The sequence below is a fragment of the Syngnathoides biaculeatus genome, chromosome 5 (genome assembly GCF_019802595.1).
Source record: "Syngnathoides biaculeatus isolate LvHL_M chromosome 5, ASM1980259v1, whole genome shotgun sequence".
NCBI classification, from domain to species: Eukaryota; Metazoa; Chordata; class Actinopteri; order Syngnathiformes; family Syngnathidae; genus Syngnathoides; species Syngnathoides biaculeatus.
In genome coordinates, this window is record NC_084644.1 from 11,309,736 (window position 1) to 11,327,141 (window position 17,406).

The 17,406-nt window shown below is 41.5% G+C and overlaps 1 protein-coding gene across 7 annotated transcripts in view; it reads right to left on the reverse strand.

Moving 5' to 3' along the window:
* Nucleotides 1-1,911: 1,911 nt before the first annotated feature.
* cmtm6 (CKLF-like MARVEL transmembrane domain containing 6) overlaps nt 1,912-17,406 on the reverse strand; it is a 55,404-nt gene continuing 39,909 nt past the window's right edge. For 2 of the 7 annotated variants that reach the window (XM_061818824.1, XM_061818826.1), the window contains 4 exons: nt 11,189-11,312; nt 8,326-8,502; nt 4,886-4,984; nt 1,918-2,369 (listed from right to left, as the gene is read on the reverse strand). In XM_061818824.1, the coding sequence (XP_061674808.1) occupies nt 2,181-2,369; nt 4,886-4,984; nt 8,326-8,502; nt 11,189-11,305 (582 nt within the window). In that variant the 5' untranslated portion in view covers nt 11,306-11,312 and the 3' untranslated portion in view covers nt 1,918-2,180. Of the gene's footprint in view, nt 2,370-4,885; nt 4,985-8,325; nt 8,503-11,188; nt 11,313-12,639; nt 12,724-15,536; nt 15,604-17,406 lie in introns of those variants that run through there. The other 5 variants (XM_061818825.1, XM_061818827.1, XM_061818820.1 and 2 more) reach the window with 5 other exon arrangements.

Below are 17,406 nucleotides of genomic sequence, written 5' to 3' on the forward strand. Positions count from 1 at the left end.
ACCATGCCAGAAAAAAACAGTGGTTTTACAATATAATTAGGTTGATGCGAGGTTGTTTTTCAGTGATCACGTTGGGAATAGTATTAAAAAAAAGCTTAAAAAAAGCAGCTAAAAACAACCTCAAAAATGTAGGTTTAATATACATCCAAAACATGCTTTGTCAAATGATGTACATGTACAGTAATGATAAAAATACAATCTTAAATAAAACACATTTTACCAAACTTATGATTAAATCTAATATTTAACAGAATTTTCAAAGAGGTTTCAATTGGCCAAATTGACACCAATAGCTCAAACGATACAATTTGATGTAAACAGTATTGTGTATGATTTATAGAAATTCAAAGAGCTGCAGTTGGAAATCACACAAGCAGATAAATATCCACATCCTTGTGAACTTTCAGTATATTTTTATTAACACCTCTAAAATGGGTTAAAAGACAGAAGCAAGGTGAACACCGACACAGAAGGCCACCATGGCGTCCAAAAGGGATAACTATGAATCTAATGTTTGGCAATAATGAAACTTTTTTTAAAAAGTGGATGTGCAAAGTTGTTCGACTGTACGATGGTCTGCATGGAAAATGGATGAAATATTTTCGATAAAACAAATGACACTCCCATCCAAATGAAATAGAGCATTATTTTAATCATGAAAGAAATCTACAAAGATCAATGCCTTGAAAATACCTACATATTGCGTTGGAACTCTATCTTGATACAATGAAGGAAAGTGTGCAACATTTCTAGATTATTCCTACACGTGCAGAACAAATATTAGCAGTAAAAAAAAACAAGATACATTTCTTCTCATATGACACAACTGCTGATTTGGTTCTGCTCTATTTCTGATTGCATCATTTATTGTCCACTTCATTTTCTCAGCACACAATTCATCCATTCATCCATTTACTTCGCCGCTTATCCGCACGAGGGTTGCGGGGAGTGCTGGAGCCGATCCCAGCTGTCAACAGGCAGGAGGCGGGGGCAAAAAACAACAACAAAACAATCATAATATGTCTCTTAAGTAGGAAGGTGATTATTTCCTGAGTGGCAGGCCTCAACCGGCCTCAGTAGTACAAAGAGAGGAAGTCAAGCCCTTTGTGGGAGACGAGCATCTCCTAAGGAGTAAAATGTTTGACCTTTCAAGCCGCACATAAACCACAGAAACAAACTCAATCATTCTGCTGGGTCGTGTCCAGGTTGAGTTTCTCCGTCTCCGCGGGAGCCTCCTGGTCCACCTTGGTCGGTTGGACGCCGTTAGAAGGCTGCCCCTTGTCCCCTTTGGCGAAAGGATGTCCGTACGTCCTCCAAAACAAGAAAAGATCGCACCCGTACGCCAATGTTGCCAGGAAGCCCAATGCCTGCCAGCGGAAACATTTCAAAAACGTGAAAAAGAAGTACGGTAGGAGAAGAGGAAGTAGCCGAGAATGCAACATGGTGGGTAGTGAAATAAGGCAGGAGGGAAAGACATAAGTAGGAAGGAGGCAATAAAGCTTGTGCACGTGACGTCACCATTTTCACGGCGCCATATTTAAATTAATATGTTATTAATATGTTATTTATTATATTTATATATTTATCATAATATATTAATAACATATGCATTGTTCTCAAATGAGTCCAATGCGTATTTAAAAAAAAAAAAAATAAGCTGTCGGTCAGAGCAGTTTACGTAGGTTAACAGGTGTCCGCAACACCGTGTACGGGAGCTGAAGCCTATCCCGGCGGTTTATTTTCTTTTTTCCCCAATATGCATTGGACTCATTTGAGAACAATGCATATTGTAAAAAAAAAACAAGATACATTTCTTCTCATATGACACAACTGCTGATTTGGTTCTGCTCTATTTCTGATTGCATCATTTATTGTCCACTTCATTTTCTCAGCACACAATTCATCCATTCATCCATTACTTCGCCGCTTATCCGCACGAGGGTTGCGGGGAGTGCTGGAGCCGATCCCAGCTGTCAACAGGCAGGAGGCGGGGGCAAAAAACAACAACAAAACAATCATAATATGTCTCTTAAGTAGGAGGTGATTATTTCCTGAGTGGCAGGCCTCAACCGGCCTCAGTAGTACAAAGAGAGGAAGTCAAGCCCTTTGTGGGAGACGAGCATCTCCTAAGGAGTAAAATGTTTGACCTTTCAAGCCGCACATAAACCACAGAAACAAACTCAATCATTCTGCTGGGTCGTGTCCACGTTGAGTTTCTCCGTCTCCGCGGGAGCCTCCTGGTCCACCTTGGTCGGTTGGACGCCGTTAGAAGGCTGCCGCTTGTCCCCTTTGGCGAAAGGATGTCCGTACGTCCTCCAAAACAAGAAAAGGTCGCACCCGTACGCCAATGTTGCCAGGAAGCCCAATGCCTGCCAGCGGAAACATTTCAAAAACGTGAAAAAGAAGTACGGTAGGAGAAGACGAAGTAGCCGAGAATGCAACATGGTGGGTAGTGAAATAAGGCAGGAGGGAAAGACATAAGTAGGAAGGAGGCAATAAAGCTTGTGCACGTGACGTCACCATTTTCACGGCGCCATATTTAAATTAATATGTTATTAATATGTTATTTATTATTTATATATTTATCATAATATATTAATAACATATGCATTGTTCTCAAATGAGTCCAATGCGTATTTAAAAAAAAAAAAAATAAGCTGTCGGTCAGAGCAGTTTACGTAGGTTAACAGGTGTCCGCAACACCGTGTACGGGAGCTGAAGCCTATCCCGGCGGTTTATTTTCTTTTTTCCCCAATATGCATTGGACTCATTTGAGAACAATGCATATTGTAAAAAAAAAAACAAAACAAAACAAAAAAAAAAAACCACATCTGTCACGGAGAGGTTAACTAAAGTTTAACGTGTGGCCGCAACACGCTTCCATGTACGGGAGCTGACTCGCTGTCTTTTTTTTTTTCTCCCCCCCAATCATAGTTAATAAATGCGAGTCTGTGTATAACCAGGGGTCATTTATTTTAATATTGGTATTTGTATTGAAAAAAAATCTCAGTGGCTCCATCACTGTGTGGGATTTATTCTTAATTGACCCCTCCATGGATATTGCACAAACCGCGTCACTGACCAATCAGAGGCCAGAGATCTGCATAGACCACAGCCCGTTTTTGCTCCGGCCATTTTCTCAGACAACATTGAATGGTCCAGTATAGGTTTAGTTAGAGTTTTATCGCATATTTGGGTTATTTAACAAAAAATATGGTTAAGAGGTGTAGTCACGGACTTTGTAATAGTGACGACAGGTATCCTGAAAGGCGAGTTGGTGGAGTTCGATTCGTACCCTTTCCAAAACCGAAGACCCAGTACGAAAAATGCCTTCGATGGATCAAACTTTGTGGAAGACCGCATCATCAACTAAATCCATCTAATATCAACCGGAACAGATATGTTTGCACGAAGGTATGCCCTATATTTGATTTTCAATACATGTCTCGTATAAATGAATTCGAAGTTCTTCGCTAGCATAACACTGCTGCGTGTGAACGATTGACACACTTATTCTTTGTTGAGCGATATTTAGCGATGATCGGACCGCACAAACGTATTGATTTCTTGCTGGCTCGCGGCCAGAAGCTTAACCAGACGGTGTTTGCACGAAGATATGCCCTAAATTTAATTTTTAATACACGTCTCGTATAAATGAATGAGACGTTCTCCGCTAGCATAACACCGCTACGTGTGAACGATTGACACACTTATTCTTTGTTGAGCGATATTTAGCGATGATCGGACTCCACAAACGTATTGATTTCTTGCTGGCTCGCGGCCGAAGCTTAACCAGACGGTGTTTGCACAAAGATCTGCCCTAAATTTGATTTTTAATACACGTCTCGTATAAATGAATGAGACGTTCTCCGCTGGCATAACACTGCTACGTGTGAACGATTGACACACTTATTCTTTGTTGAGCGATATTTAGCGATGATCGGACTCCACAAACGTATTGATTTCTTATTGGCTCGCGGCCAGAAGCTTATCCAGACGGTGTTTGCACGAAGATATGCCCTAAATTTGATTTTTAATACACGTCTCGTATAAATGAATGAGACGTTCTCCGCTAGCATAACATTGCTCCGTGTGAATGATTGAATGAAATCAGAAGCATGGCGTCTCTCTCAGTTAAGAATGTATTGTATTTAGAATCTATAATATATCGTTGATTTGAATGAAATCAGAAGCATGGAGTCTGTCTCAGTTCAGAATGTATTGTATTGTATTTGCCATTTTTATTGTTTGTCTTACGTGAGCGCACGTGGCGTGACGTCACTTCAGGAGGCGTGGTTAAGTGCCCTGTACGGAGGGGTCAATTGAGAAAAGATCTAACAACTAAGTATTTGTACACGTCCAGACTTTTATACACTTTCAAACTCTTCCGTGTAAATCCCGACGACTTACTCACCAGATCCACGTTTAGATCCAGTTGTCCAAGACAGTCGGGTTAACAGTCCAATTTCTTAATCGGCGAAAACATCGACTTCGGCATTAAACACGGGTCTTCTATGCCAAGTTTCTCTCATTTTTCCACATAACTTCATTTATTATCACATTCTAAATGTTTAACAGTATCGGACAAAACTCTGGGAGACGTATTTTCGTGTAGTCTCCAACCGACTTAGCTCGACCAGCAATATGGCCAGTGACGTGATTTCGGTGACATAGGTGCACGAGCTCTATTTAAAAAAAAAAAAAAAAAAAGAGGTAGGGAAGGAAATGTGGGTGCCAGGGTTACAATAAGGAAGCACCAAAATATACCAGGGGGTCGGGAATGCTGGACGAAGTGAAGTAAACAACAAGGTAGCAAATGAAAGAAGATTGGAAGGATGGAAATCAGAAATCATCACTCTGCAATTGATTTACAAATCCTCCTCACCACAGCTCCCTTTTCCAGAGAAGTGCCGCTGTTGATGGTCGCAAACACAATGGAGGCGATGAGGAAAAAGAAGGCAATGACCAAAGTGTACACGAAGTCCTGCGGCACAACGACAGTGACATTAAAAAAATAATCATCCCATCATAAAAGTCTGTTTGTATATATGTCCAATTATGCCACAGCAGTCGCCAAACACCTAGTGCAAAGTGAAAATATATCATAGTGAGTATGAGATATGACATACTCATGAATAATGATACACCCAGAATGTACATATTGTGCATGCAAAAAAAAAAAGCAAGATGAAGGTATGTATAGTTAATATTGCATATTGAAGTGAGTTTGAACAGTCATGAATACAAATGGTGTATGTATTAATACGGATAATACTGGTTATACATGCGAAACATGTATAGCTTATTGCAGTGTCCACAGTAATTTCCTCATACCCAGTGGGGAATTATGTAAGTGAACATGAAACCATATCAAAATTTCAACTGTTTCCATCAGCGAGGCTGAGTCACTCTGAGATCTCATTTTATGCTGCAGTGTCATAGATGTCCAGCACAAACAAACGAAAACAATTGCTATTACTCTGAATTCGTATAAGGTAGACAAAATGAAAAAAGAAAATGCACTGATTCAGTCTCAATATTTTTCAATATTGTACATGCACTAACTATTATAGTTGTAATATACAGCATGCACTAATCCGAAGCAAATATTTGCACTCAACGTAAGCCAAGCTATGAATAAATTAATGAAGGAATTAATACAATGTGTTTCAAGAGGGAGTTGCACTGTCAGCATCTTGTCCTTGAAGACTTCCTCTGACAGTAGGTTGCCGTTAAGGTCACATGATGTTTGAATGAGTTGTCACATCAACGCCACAACATTTGACGGGGGTGGTCACATTTGTAACGTTGATAAAACATTTGGCATTTCCTGCTCGGAAGAACTTTTTGCAATGTTAAGCGATGATTTTTAATGGCTACTGACGAATTGGCTTTATTACTAGTTAAGTCCAATCATTGTGCCGCAGCAACACAATTACAGTATTTATTGACTACAAAATAATGTGGCTTTGCTCATTATCTCTGCCAATGATGACAGGCAGAAGGTATCCACTTAACCTGTGCATCCAGAGGTTGCCATTGCCGCCAGGATGCGGAGGGTCCAAGAGGATTTTACACGTCCTTGTCTTAGTCCTGGGAGTGTTCAAGTCCTCAAGAGTGGAAAGGTAGAGAACACGTTTTTTTGGGCTTTGTAGACAAACCAGATTGTGATGGACAGGCTGTGCTTCCTCAGAAACCACAGGAAGTACATCCTCTGCTCTGCGTTTTTGAGGATGGAGTTGTTGCAGGTCTCCCGTTTCAGGTACCGAGAGACTATAATTCCCAGGAACTTCAAGATCTGAAAGGTTGACACAGAACAGTTGTATGGTGTGAGGGGCAACTGTCAAAGGATAGTTCCTGAAGTCCATGATCATCTGTCACATCTTGAGGGCACCACAACTCCAGTCGCTCCACTTCCTGTCGATACCCACACTGGTCACAGTTTTGGATGAGGCCGATGACTTGAACGCAGACTACAAATTTCAGGAGTTTGACAGCCGTGAGGGTTGAGGGACACTCATTTGTGTAGAGAGAGAGGGAGAGAGAGGAGCAGCTGAGAGAAGACATATTATCCCCAGTGCCGACAGCGTATGTGGATAAGGTGGTGTTCCCCAGCCTCATCTGTGTCATACTCAACAGGAAGCTGTAAAGCCACCGGCAGAAGGCAAGTGAGACTTTAAGGTGGAGGAGCTTGGAGGGGAGGAATTTGGGAAAATTATATTGAGGAGAGCTGAAGTCCAAGAACAGGATACTTGTCCAAGTGCTGTGCCATTGAGGTTTTCCAAGATGAAGAGCACTCCCATGTTGACTGCGTGATCTATAGAACTTTTTACTCAATGGGCAAACTGCAAGGCGTCTAGTAGGGGTCCTGTTATGCTCTGGAGGTGGTCCAGGATGTGGTGTTCAAAGAAATTGCAGGATTATTTGTGGCTGGGATAATGGTGCAGCATTTGAGGCAAGATAGGACTTCAGACCACTCCAAAATTATATTGAAGACCTGTGTGAAAACCGAACCAAGCTGACTAACGTAGACTTTTCAGCAGAAGGGGGACACACTGTCACTTTCACGTCTTGTTAGTGTATTGTCAATGCAGAAGGAGGGAGTCAGAGGAATGATATTGATCATCGGTGGTGGGACTGGGTGTTTGGTGTGTGAAAGTGTCCTTTTCAAAAGGCGCCAAGCAGTCCTTTATGGTTCTCCGCTTGGGGGTGATGATCACTTGTATTTGGTTAGCGATCGTAATTCTGAAAAACTGACAGTCATTAGCACCAAACTGCTTTTCCAGTTTTTTTACATAAATAAATACTCTCTGTGGTGGTAATTTTTTTTTTTTCTCCGTCAGATGGTTTTTGGGCTGATTGAACATGGCTCTGTCTCCACTACGATAGGCATACTCTTGTGCCTTACGAAGTTGGCAAAACTGGCAGTCAGAGGTGGGTCGTAACGCGCTACATTTACTTGGTTAGATTTTCATTTAAGCAACTTGTCAAAGTACTTTAAATTTACCGTACCTTTTTACTTTAGTACATATGCAACAAAGGATCTATACTTTTACTCCTTCACAATAATTGACAGCTGTAATAAGTGAAGTAAACAGTGATCAGATGAACCCAAAGCTGAACGAGAAATAGTTCATTTAGTTTGTCAGCCAGCAGTGCGGCGTACTTTTTTCAAATTTGCACGGCAAGTAGAATGACTTAGAATCCTAGTCCGGCCTGCACTGTGAGCTGAAATCTGTGACATCAGTACACTATACTTGGTTGATGTGGAAACATATCCCGCCACTTTGGTTTTCCCAGATAGCTTTGTGTTGCAGCCAACTCGGTGTAATTGGAAACTCTGCAGCAGTGTGGCGCGGTTGGGGATGCATTCACAAAGGCAAGTCTCTGTAAAGCAGAGGGTGGTAGAGCGTGTGAAGTCTTTACTGGTCTCTGTGAGGAGACTAATCTCATCTGTTGGGTAGAGAGCATAGATTTGCGAGATGAATCGATGGAAGTGGCATTTGAAATCCTCACTGCCCAATTTTAACTTGGTCTCACGCATGTTTCCCTCTGTACCACTGTCTTCTCATTGCGCCAAAAAATGCTGTCGCTCCCTAGAGCGCATCTCTGAGAAAAAAACTGTGGCCATGTGAAGTTTGTTGAAAGAACGTTCGGGTTAGACTCCCTATTGTTTAGCTAGACTTCCTCAGTCTAAGTCGCATAATCTCACCAAAGACCAATAAAAAAGACAAAAACAAGGACAATACTTCCATGCGCGTTACAGAGGCACCTTGTTGTTTTTTGTTTGTTTTGTTCCCACAACTACAACAACATGGAGCTTACCAGGGTAGACCAGGATGTGATTCCCACCCTACGGTGAAAAGTAGTTGATAGGAGGACGAGGAGCAGCATGGTGAAGAGGAATGACGTGCAGCTGACAAACTCGAAGAATTCCAGACCGGCGCAGTTGATACAGACCAAGACCACCTCCTCCAAGATGAATGCCACTAGTGACAGCACCTGGTAAGGTGGGCGAGAGTGGGGCATATTAGACCACTGACAAACAATAAATACTGCTTATAAAGACCTCAAAAGATGTATGCGTATTTGATGGATCTGCCTGGTAAAATAATTCAAGACAGTATTGAACCTCACAACCTAAAAGTGCACAAATTCCTCCCATTCATAGATACGTTTGGGAAACAATTATATGTCACTTTTAAATCTGATGATTATAAATGTTTAGACTTTATATGTTGAGAATACAACTTAGGTGAGCACCATACCGAGAATATACAGTTTTCATCTCAGATTACAGTTCCGAGCGTAGACTTTAGTCTTAAGAGGAGGATGTAGTTCTGCCAAAAGGCAAAAGAAGGTACTAGCTACGAGAGAAAGTTGTAGTCTTGAGAGAAGGTTCTCGTCCCAAACTAATCTTGGTCAATCAAAACTAATCTTGAAGTTCGAACCCCAAGAGGAGGTTTTAGTCCCGAGTGAAGGTTCCCATCTCGAGATACAGTGCTCGTGCCAAAGGAAAGGTGCTAACACAGAGAGAAAGTTTTATTCCTGAGAGAAGGTATTCCTCACAAACAAAGAATCTTGTCCCTAAGGAAGGAAGGTGGTAGCTCTGAAAAAAGGTTCTAGGTGCAATAGAAGGTTACTGTCGCAAAAGAAGGTTCTAGTCCCAAGAGGGAGTTTGAGTCCAAAGAGAAGTCTCTAGTCCAGAGAGGTATGAGTCCCGAGAGAAGGTACTTGTCCGATACAAAAGGTTCTGGTCCCAAGGGAAAGTTCTCATCTCAGAAGAAGGTGCTTGCGCTGGAAGAGGACTGTAGTCTACAGATAATGTTGTAGTGAAGTGAGAAGGTACTCGTCTATAGAGAAGGTGCTTGTGCCAAGGGAAGATTTGAGTCCTGAGAGAAGGTTGCCATTCCAAAAGGTTTGAATTTAGAGAGAAAGTTGGAGTCTCGTGGGAAGGTTTGAGTCCCGAGAGAAAGGTTAAGTCCAAAGAGAAAGTGTGAGTCCAGATAGAAAGTTTGAATCCCAAGAGAAAGTACTTATCCCATTCTAGCGCCAAAAGACGTTTTATATTCCAAGAGAAGCTTCGACCCCAAAGTGTCTTCTACTCACAAAGACAGACTTGAGAGAATGTTTTAGTCCCGAGAGAAGTTTCTAGTTCTGAAATAAGGTTCTCGTCTTGAGTGTAGGTTCTAGTCCCCATAAACTCATCCATCCAAAGTAAAGGTTCTAACAGAGTCCCAAGAGAATGTTCAAGTTTAATTCATCCATCCATCCATCCATTTTCCAAGCCACTTATACTCACAAGGGTCTCAGGATTCCCGGAGCCTATCTCAGCTACCTGGGACAAAAGGCAGAATACACTCTGAACTGGTCGGTTTTAGTCTCAAGGGAAAACTGTCATGAGACACGGTCCTCGTTATGAGAGAAGCTTCTCGTTCCATCCCAGGAGACGTTCCTTGTGCATAGAAAATGTTCTAGTCCCAAAAGAAATAACTAGTCTAGAGAGAAGGTTGTATTCCTGAAAGAAAGTTGTGGTCCAGAGAGAAAGTTGTATCCACGACAAAAGTAAAATTTGTGTTCTAACTCAATATAGTTTGGGCAACACTGGGTTAGACAAGCAGACCTGTTAAAACTCTCTCACACACACAAACATGAAGAAAACTTTCGTAACTTCTGATTGAAACACGAGGAGAACCTCTGGAGTTGCTTCCCGCCTTCCGGGCTAAACATTGCAATAGTCGAGCGGAGATGTGCTAATGGTGATTTGTGCTAACAGAGATGTGCTAACGGCAGCTCTTTCACTTCCCGCTGGGCACTTCCTGGTGAGAGGCCACAGGAGGAAGGGCAAGTCAAGGCAAGGGCCAGAGAAACCGCATTTCATTTTTTTTTTTCTGTGGGGGCTCCCTAACAATTTGACATTTGTGCGGATGACACTACGCCTTTGATAGAACTTCACAAACCCCATTCACCCTTCTCAAAGACCTCACACACTCGACTATACCATCCAGAAGTCCTCACACATTATAGAGAACCTTCTACAGGCCACCGCATAAAATACTGGAGATTCTCAGTGTTCACATGCTACATTGACCCTTGTAGATGTCCTTATTCCCAATACAAAAGCTTTAAAAGTCCTCACACACCTTATAGAACCTCATACTAATGCTCAGACACGGAATATTCTAAAAGCCCTTCCAGAAGCCCATGCTTGCTACACCGAACCCTCTAAAGTCCTCACATACTACAGCACATATAACTTGCTAGAGGTCCTCACACATAGACAGACACACTACACTAACCCCTTTAGAAGTCTGTACTTGCTACACTGAACCCTCTAAATTCCTCACATACTACATATAACTTGCTAGAGGTCCTCACACACAGACAGACACACTACACTAACCCCTTTAGAAGTCATCACTTCCTACATGGAACTTTTCAAAGTACTCACACTCTACAAACTGTAATACCCTAAACTTAGAAGTAATCACACAAAACACTGCATCTTCAAAAAGTCCGCACATGATACACTGAACCGGTCAGTCAGAAATCCCCACATACTACAGAGAACTCGGAGCTCTCACACAATAAAATGGACCCTCTAGATGTTTTCTCACACTACAAGCACTGAGGACGAGTCTTCTCGTTGACATCACTTGTAAGGATCAATCAGCTACGGTCGGCTCACCACTTCCAGGATCTTGACGATAAAGCGCCTTTTGTCCAGATACTCTGACGGCACCAAGCAACAGGTTTGATCCGGGTTTGGCGTGGTCGTTACGGAGTAAACTTCTTCTGGGGCCATGATGAAACTGAGAGAGATGACACAAACACACGGGGTGTGATTTTCAGCCCACATTCATAGAAATACACACCCTGGAACAGTTCAGGTAACACTATTTGGATTGGGGTTGAACTCAGAAAATGTGTATCATATATATACTAAATCAAAGCAAACATTGAAACTTTCACCACCAAACTATTGCAAATATTTGTAATGTATGTACTAAACCAAAGCAAATATTTAGAATTTTTGCAGTAAGACAAATAAACGCAAACATTTATGAAGCTTGAACTCAATCAGTGCAATTATTTATAATTAGTCAGCGTCTGGAAGCCCCAACAACAAATTAATTCATGACAACTGATTATTAAAGCATAAGCCAGTCTACTGCCCGCACTGCACTTCACATTAAAATTTGTTCCCTTAGTGCTATTTCAGATGAGTTTTTAGGGCAACTGACATGTTTGAAATGTCAGAGTAACTTCCATGCGCCAACTGGGAGAACTTTGGGCCAACACGAGCTTATTGGTAGATAAATTTTAACTGAAATTTGTCAGCCGGTCGGAGAAGCAGATTCCCCGAGTAGCAGACAAAACAAAAGGTTCCAACAGGTATGTTGAGAAACCATTTACGGATACTGCTTTAACCTAATTTGAAGGTATTTTTGACCGGATTTTCTTTAGGCGATACCATACAAAAAAAAAAAAAAGAAAAAAAAAGCCTTTTCTCTGGAAACCAACATCTGATTTTTTTGCGCTCACGTTTAAGTGGCCTCTCCAACATGACTCTTTATGTTGACAAATAATTGCAATGTAGGCACTCGATTAAATAAAATAGTTGTAAAATATGCACAAAAGCAAAAATAATATTATTTATAAACGGGCTCAGCAACCTTTTTGAGACTGACGGCTACTTTGTGAGCACCGATCGTATGAAGGTCTACGTGACCCGTTTGCGCAAATTTCAGACTCAGTTCATTACACGTACATAAAATATTTTTGTTCTAATTTATTGTAGTAAATCACATTACAGGTATTTTTAAATTTTCATTCACGTAAGCAAGTCAGATTCAGAATTTAAAGCACAAATAATAGTACCAATTTGTGGTCTATGGTATTTTTAGAACATACCTCGCGGGCGCCTTATATGGTCCTCGCGGGCTACCTTTTGCCCGTGGGCACCGCGTTGGTGACCCTTGATTTATAATGTATGCACTTAAGATGCAAACATTAGAAATAGTGAAACTAAATCAATGGAAACATTCATGTGCACTAAACTGCCACAAATGTTTGTATTATATGCAATAAATGCAAACATCCGTCCAGCCATCCATTTTCTGAGCTGCTTATCCTCACAAGGGTCGCGGGAGTGGTGGAGCCAATCCCAGCTGTCATCGGGCAGTAGGCAGGGTAAACCCTGAAATGGTTGCCAGACAATCGCTGTGCACATGGAAACAGACAAGAGTCATACTCACATTTACACCTAGGGGCAATTTAGAGTCTCCAATTAATACATCTTTTGGGGATGTGAGAGGAAAACCGAAGTGCCCGGACAAAACCCACACAGGCACGGGGAGAACATGCAAACTTCAAACAGGCTGGCTTGGGATTTGAGCCCTGATCCTCAGAACTGTGAGGCCAATGCTTTACAGCTACGTCACCGCGCCACAAAATAATTTGTTAATAAAAGTACATTTTAAAGTGATAATGAAGAAGAATAAACACACCAAGTGACATAACTAACTCCTCACATTTAGAAGCAGTGGTTAAAGCAGGGAATAACTTCTTTTTATACTTGTACAATAGTTTGTTTATATCAGGGGTGTCAAAGTCCTTTTTGTCAAAGGCCAAATTGTAGTTTCGGTTTACCATAGAGGGCCATTATGACTGAAGCCATAAAGAAACGTTAATCACCTTATCATATTTACACATGAAATGTATGAACTACTTTTAGAAATCAGAAATCAATGGAATTGAGTTTTTCTACAATTGTTCATGTAAGCAAACAAAAATGTTTGTAATATCAACATTTTCATATATAAATGTATAGCCTCATGGAAATTGACATGATTTGCCTTCACGGGCCATGAAAAATCATGAGGCGGGCCAGTTTTGCCTCCCAGGCCTCGACTTTGACACTTGTGGTCTAAAAGCTAATTTATTTCCATGATTTCCTATTGGCAAAATATTTTTTAACCAATGAAAGCAGATTGTTTCGATATTAGACTCTACAACAGGGTTACCCCGACTTTTTAACCCCAAGATCTACTTTTCAAGCAGCCAAGCCTCTTGCAAGTTACCAGCAACGGGGGGTGCGGATGATGGTCCCAAACCGTTTTAAGGTTGTTATGTTGCCTCCTATATTGAACATACTTAAATTATTTTTTGTGCACAGTATTGTCTGTGCTTTCATCCTTGCTCAGGCTGTTCCAAGATGGATTTTTAAAACGACATACCATCTCATCCTGCACTTTCTACTTTGGTTTCAAACCAGACCTTTCCCACTCGGAAAAGAGAAAATCTCGTCCAGTTTAACCACTTTTTCTTCGATTATTCACATACTCCGACAGTCGTTGCATCTTAAAACAACAGCATTTCTTTTTTTTTTTTAACTTTCTCCATTAATATCGAAAGTAAACATAAGCAGCATGTCTAGGTCGTCTTTGCTCTACGTTGCCCAGACTGTGTTGCTGACTAAAGCAGCGGTGGTGAACTCTGACATTATAAAACACATTAATGGTACTGTAACATTTGTAATTATGAGTGTACGTCTTTAAGACGGGGGGTGTGTAAGGTAAATTGGGAAAAAGAGAATTGTGTCATTGAATGTAACAACCAGTCATCCCTCACTCATTGAATCACATTGCAAAATGCTATAAACTGAATAGCTATATGTTATACTTTCCATTTGCATTGGACTTTTTTGTTTGCGCGCAATGCAAGAATAGCTATGAAGAGACTGGATCAGTAGTGCACAATTGCACACGCACGCAGTTTAGAGGGAACATTGGCTGATGTCTTTTTTCTTTTTTTTGGCACGCCGTCCCGCGATTTACGCATTGAGCACCCCTGCGCTCATCTATTTCCATGATTTCCTATTGCCAAAATATTTTTTACCCAATGAAAGCAGATTGTTTCAACATTAGACTCTGCAACGTGTGCATAATTTCCCGCACAGGAATATAGCATTTGTTCTATTTAGCTTTTACGAAAAAGAAAAAAAAAAGTTCCTCGTGGTAGTGATGTAATATTTGAGTCATCAGGTCATCTGAAGTTAATACAACTAAAGAAATGCTTTCATTTACTTTTATGTCTTAATACTCTGGAGCAGTGTGTGGCAGTTGATCTCTTCTAAGTAGTAACAGCCAAACTGTGACTTTCATCACTTCACACAAACTGTAGTTACTAACGTCATTATGATTAAAAAAAAAAAAAACTTTAACAACTAATCGCTGTTAACCTGATTTAATCAGTATTTCTAAGTTTGTGTTGACATCGTTAGCAACTGGAAAACTAAACTGGCAACTACTACCAAAGTAGACAAAAGATATTACTGAATTGATTTCATTTTTCCCCATTTAAAAATAAAATAGTTAGTAAAAAAAAAACGTTGCACGAAACTTATAAAGAATTCGATGGTTGGTTAGCATCTGGAAACCAAGGCATAGATGTTGGAAGAATAACGCCGCCGAAGACAATCAGTGAGCAAGAAATATTTATAAACGTGATGGTGAACATTTTGAGAAAAACAAAATACAAAATGGCGTATTGTAAAGTAAATCGAATTGTTAATGTAGTTGGGCTGCCACAAATTAAGAACGTAAAAGTAAACACGTTATTCTCGGTGAGTGTTCTCCCCGTGATCTGTTCACAGAAATATAGCCAAAGAAATACCGATTACAGATTTCACTCTGATTAAAATTCGTTATTAAACTAATATCTGATGCACTAAACTAGAATTGTGTCACGTTGGTAAGCAGCTGTTAAAAAAAAGATCGTGTTCTTGGGTTAACCGCGCACAAAATTTAATATTTATGGACCATGATATTTTCAACCCTCTTTGTTGGTGACGACTAAGAAAAAAACAAATGAAAAATATTTAAAAATCGGAATATTTTTGACGCACTCGGGCAGTTTTCCGTCTCGTCGCGAAGCGTCACTCGAATTGTCCGCGCGGTAGAATATAAAACTGCCCAACGTGATTGCAAAGGCAACTAAGTTGAACTTAACTTGAATCAACGACTTCAACTCACCGCTTTGGTTTCTTGGTGGGAAAAAAACGCAACCGGTCGTGTTGTTCGTGGCGAAAATAAGGAGAGCTCAACTTCCGCGTTGACTTTTACTTTCGCCTATAACTGAAGAGCGGAAACACAAACACGACTTCCTGTCTCCGGCGCATTTTCAAACTAAGACAAATTTACGAGCGACAACGAGAGCAACAAAAGTCACAGAAATACAAAAAGGTCTTTCAGTCCTGTCTGAGTTTGAATTTGGATATCAGACCTTGATTTTGTGACACATAATTCATGGAACATAAAAAAAATGGTCTCAAACTCGCAGCCACGGGGCCAATTGAGGCCAGCGGGACGATATTTTGCGGCCCCCGACTTGACATGAGAGTTGAAATGAATCTTGCAGAATATTTTCCGTGAGTGTTTTATGTGTTTTGTTTTTGTTCAACACTTATACGCTATAACGGCCCAGGCTAATGACAGCATCTGGCATTTTTTTGTGTTAATTATCCAAACCGGTTTCCTCCCACATCCTCAAAACATGGACGGGAAATTGATTAAAGATTCTAAATTGCCCAAAGGTATGAATGTCGGTGCAAATGCTCGTTTATGTCTTCCCAACAATTTGGCGGGAACCAGTTCACGGTGTGCCCCACCTCCCGCTTGTGGTTCGCAGGACTCCAGCACACCCACAAGCGGTGCAAAAAATGGACGATAAAAGTTACCCAAGGGGAAGTAGGAATATTAGTCACTTGACTGAAACGTTTTTGACCTCCTTTGTGCCGAAAAGCATGGCGGGAGAGCCTCCCAATATGCGTTGCAGCACAAAGTCTGTAAATAGCATTTAAAGTGCATGTTTTGTGTTGATTATTTCTTCAGTCATTGTTTTATTATTTGCTAGTTATGGTATTCTGTTTGCTGTGATGAGATCATTTTGGTTTCAAAATGACGCAGTGTGAACAACATGTTGACTAATGACTTGCCTACACTGTCAGTTTGTGGGGGAGTGTAAACTCGTTCTTCTTGTTACAGATGTCAAATTGCAAATTCCTCATGAGCGCCATCATATGATCGCCTCGGCGGAGAACGACCCTCGGCCGTCCGACGACCACGCCAGGGCGGTGAAAGATCCTCGGCCACTCCCCGACCAAGTCTCGGCGGTGATCGATCCCCGGCAGTCTCATGACAACGTCCTGGGAGGTCTTCATCCAGAGCTGTCGCCTGCTCCTGTCTGGTTCTTGCTTCGCCTTTGGGTTCCTCGGTGAGGACGTCCACCCAAATCACGCCGTGCTTGGCGTCCTGGCCGACCTCCTGACCTGCTCGGCCGGACGCCTCGCTTTGGGTGGCCTGGACAGCCACCAGACTGACTGAGGTTGGGGGGTTGTGGCCCTCTCCCGGTCATGTTTTTTGTTCTGTTTTTTTTTTTTTTTTTTTTTGTCACATCCGGGATCCGCGCTTTGAGGGGAGGTTCTGTCATGTGCACGGCTGGATCACGGCCGAGAAGGGCGTGGCCAGGCCAGCGCTCTGAGCGGTTTCATTTATGACACCTGTCATCGATCACAGCTGTTTCGTCGAGCATGCTTTACCGCATCCTGGGTTACTCCCCCACAACACCATTATAGTCCAGTCACGCTTTTGTTATGCTCTTTACTTGACTCGTAGTTATCGGACCTTGTTTCTTGTTTTGTGGATCCTGCCTTCTTGGACTGTGTTGTCGTGCACAACTTAGTTTATAATAAAGCCCATTGAACATCAGGTCCTCGTCTTGGGAGTCCTGCATTTCGGTCCACCTCTGCACGTGACAATACACACTAAAAGACACGCTAGCATGCATGCTAACAATTTAGCCAATGTGTTCAGTTGTACTGCATTGTCACTAGTCACACAACAA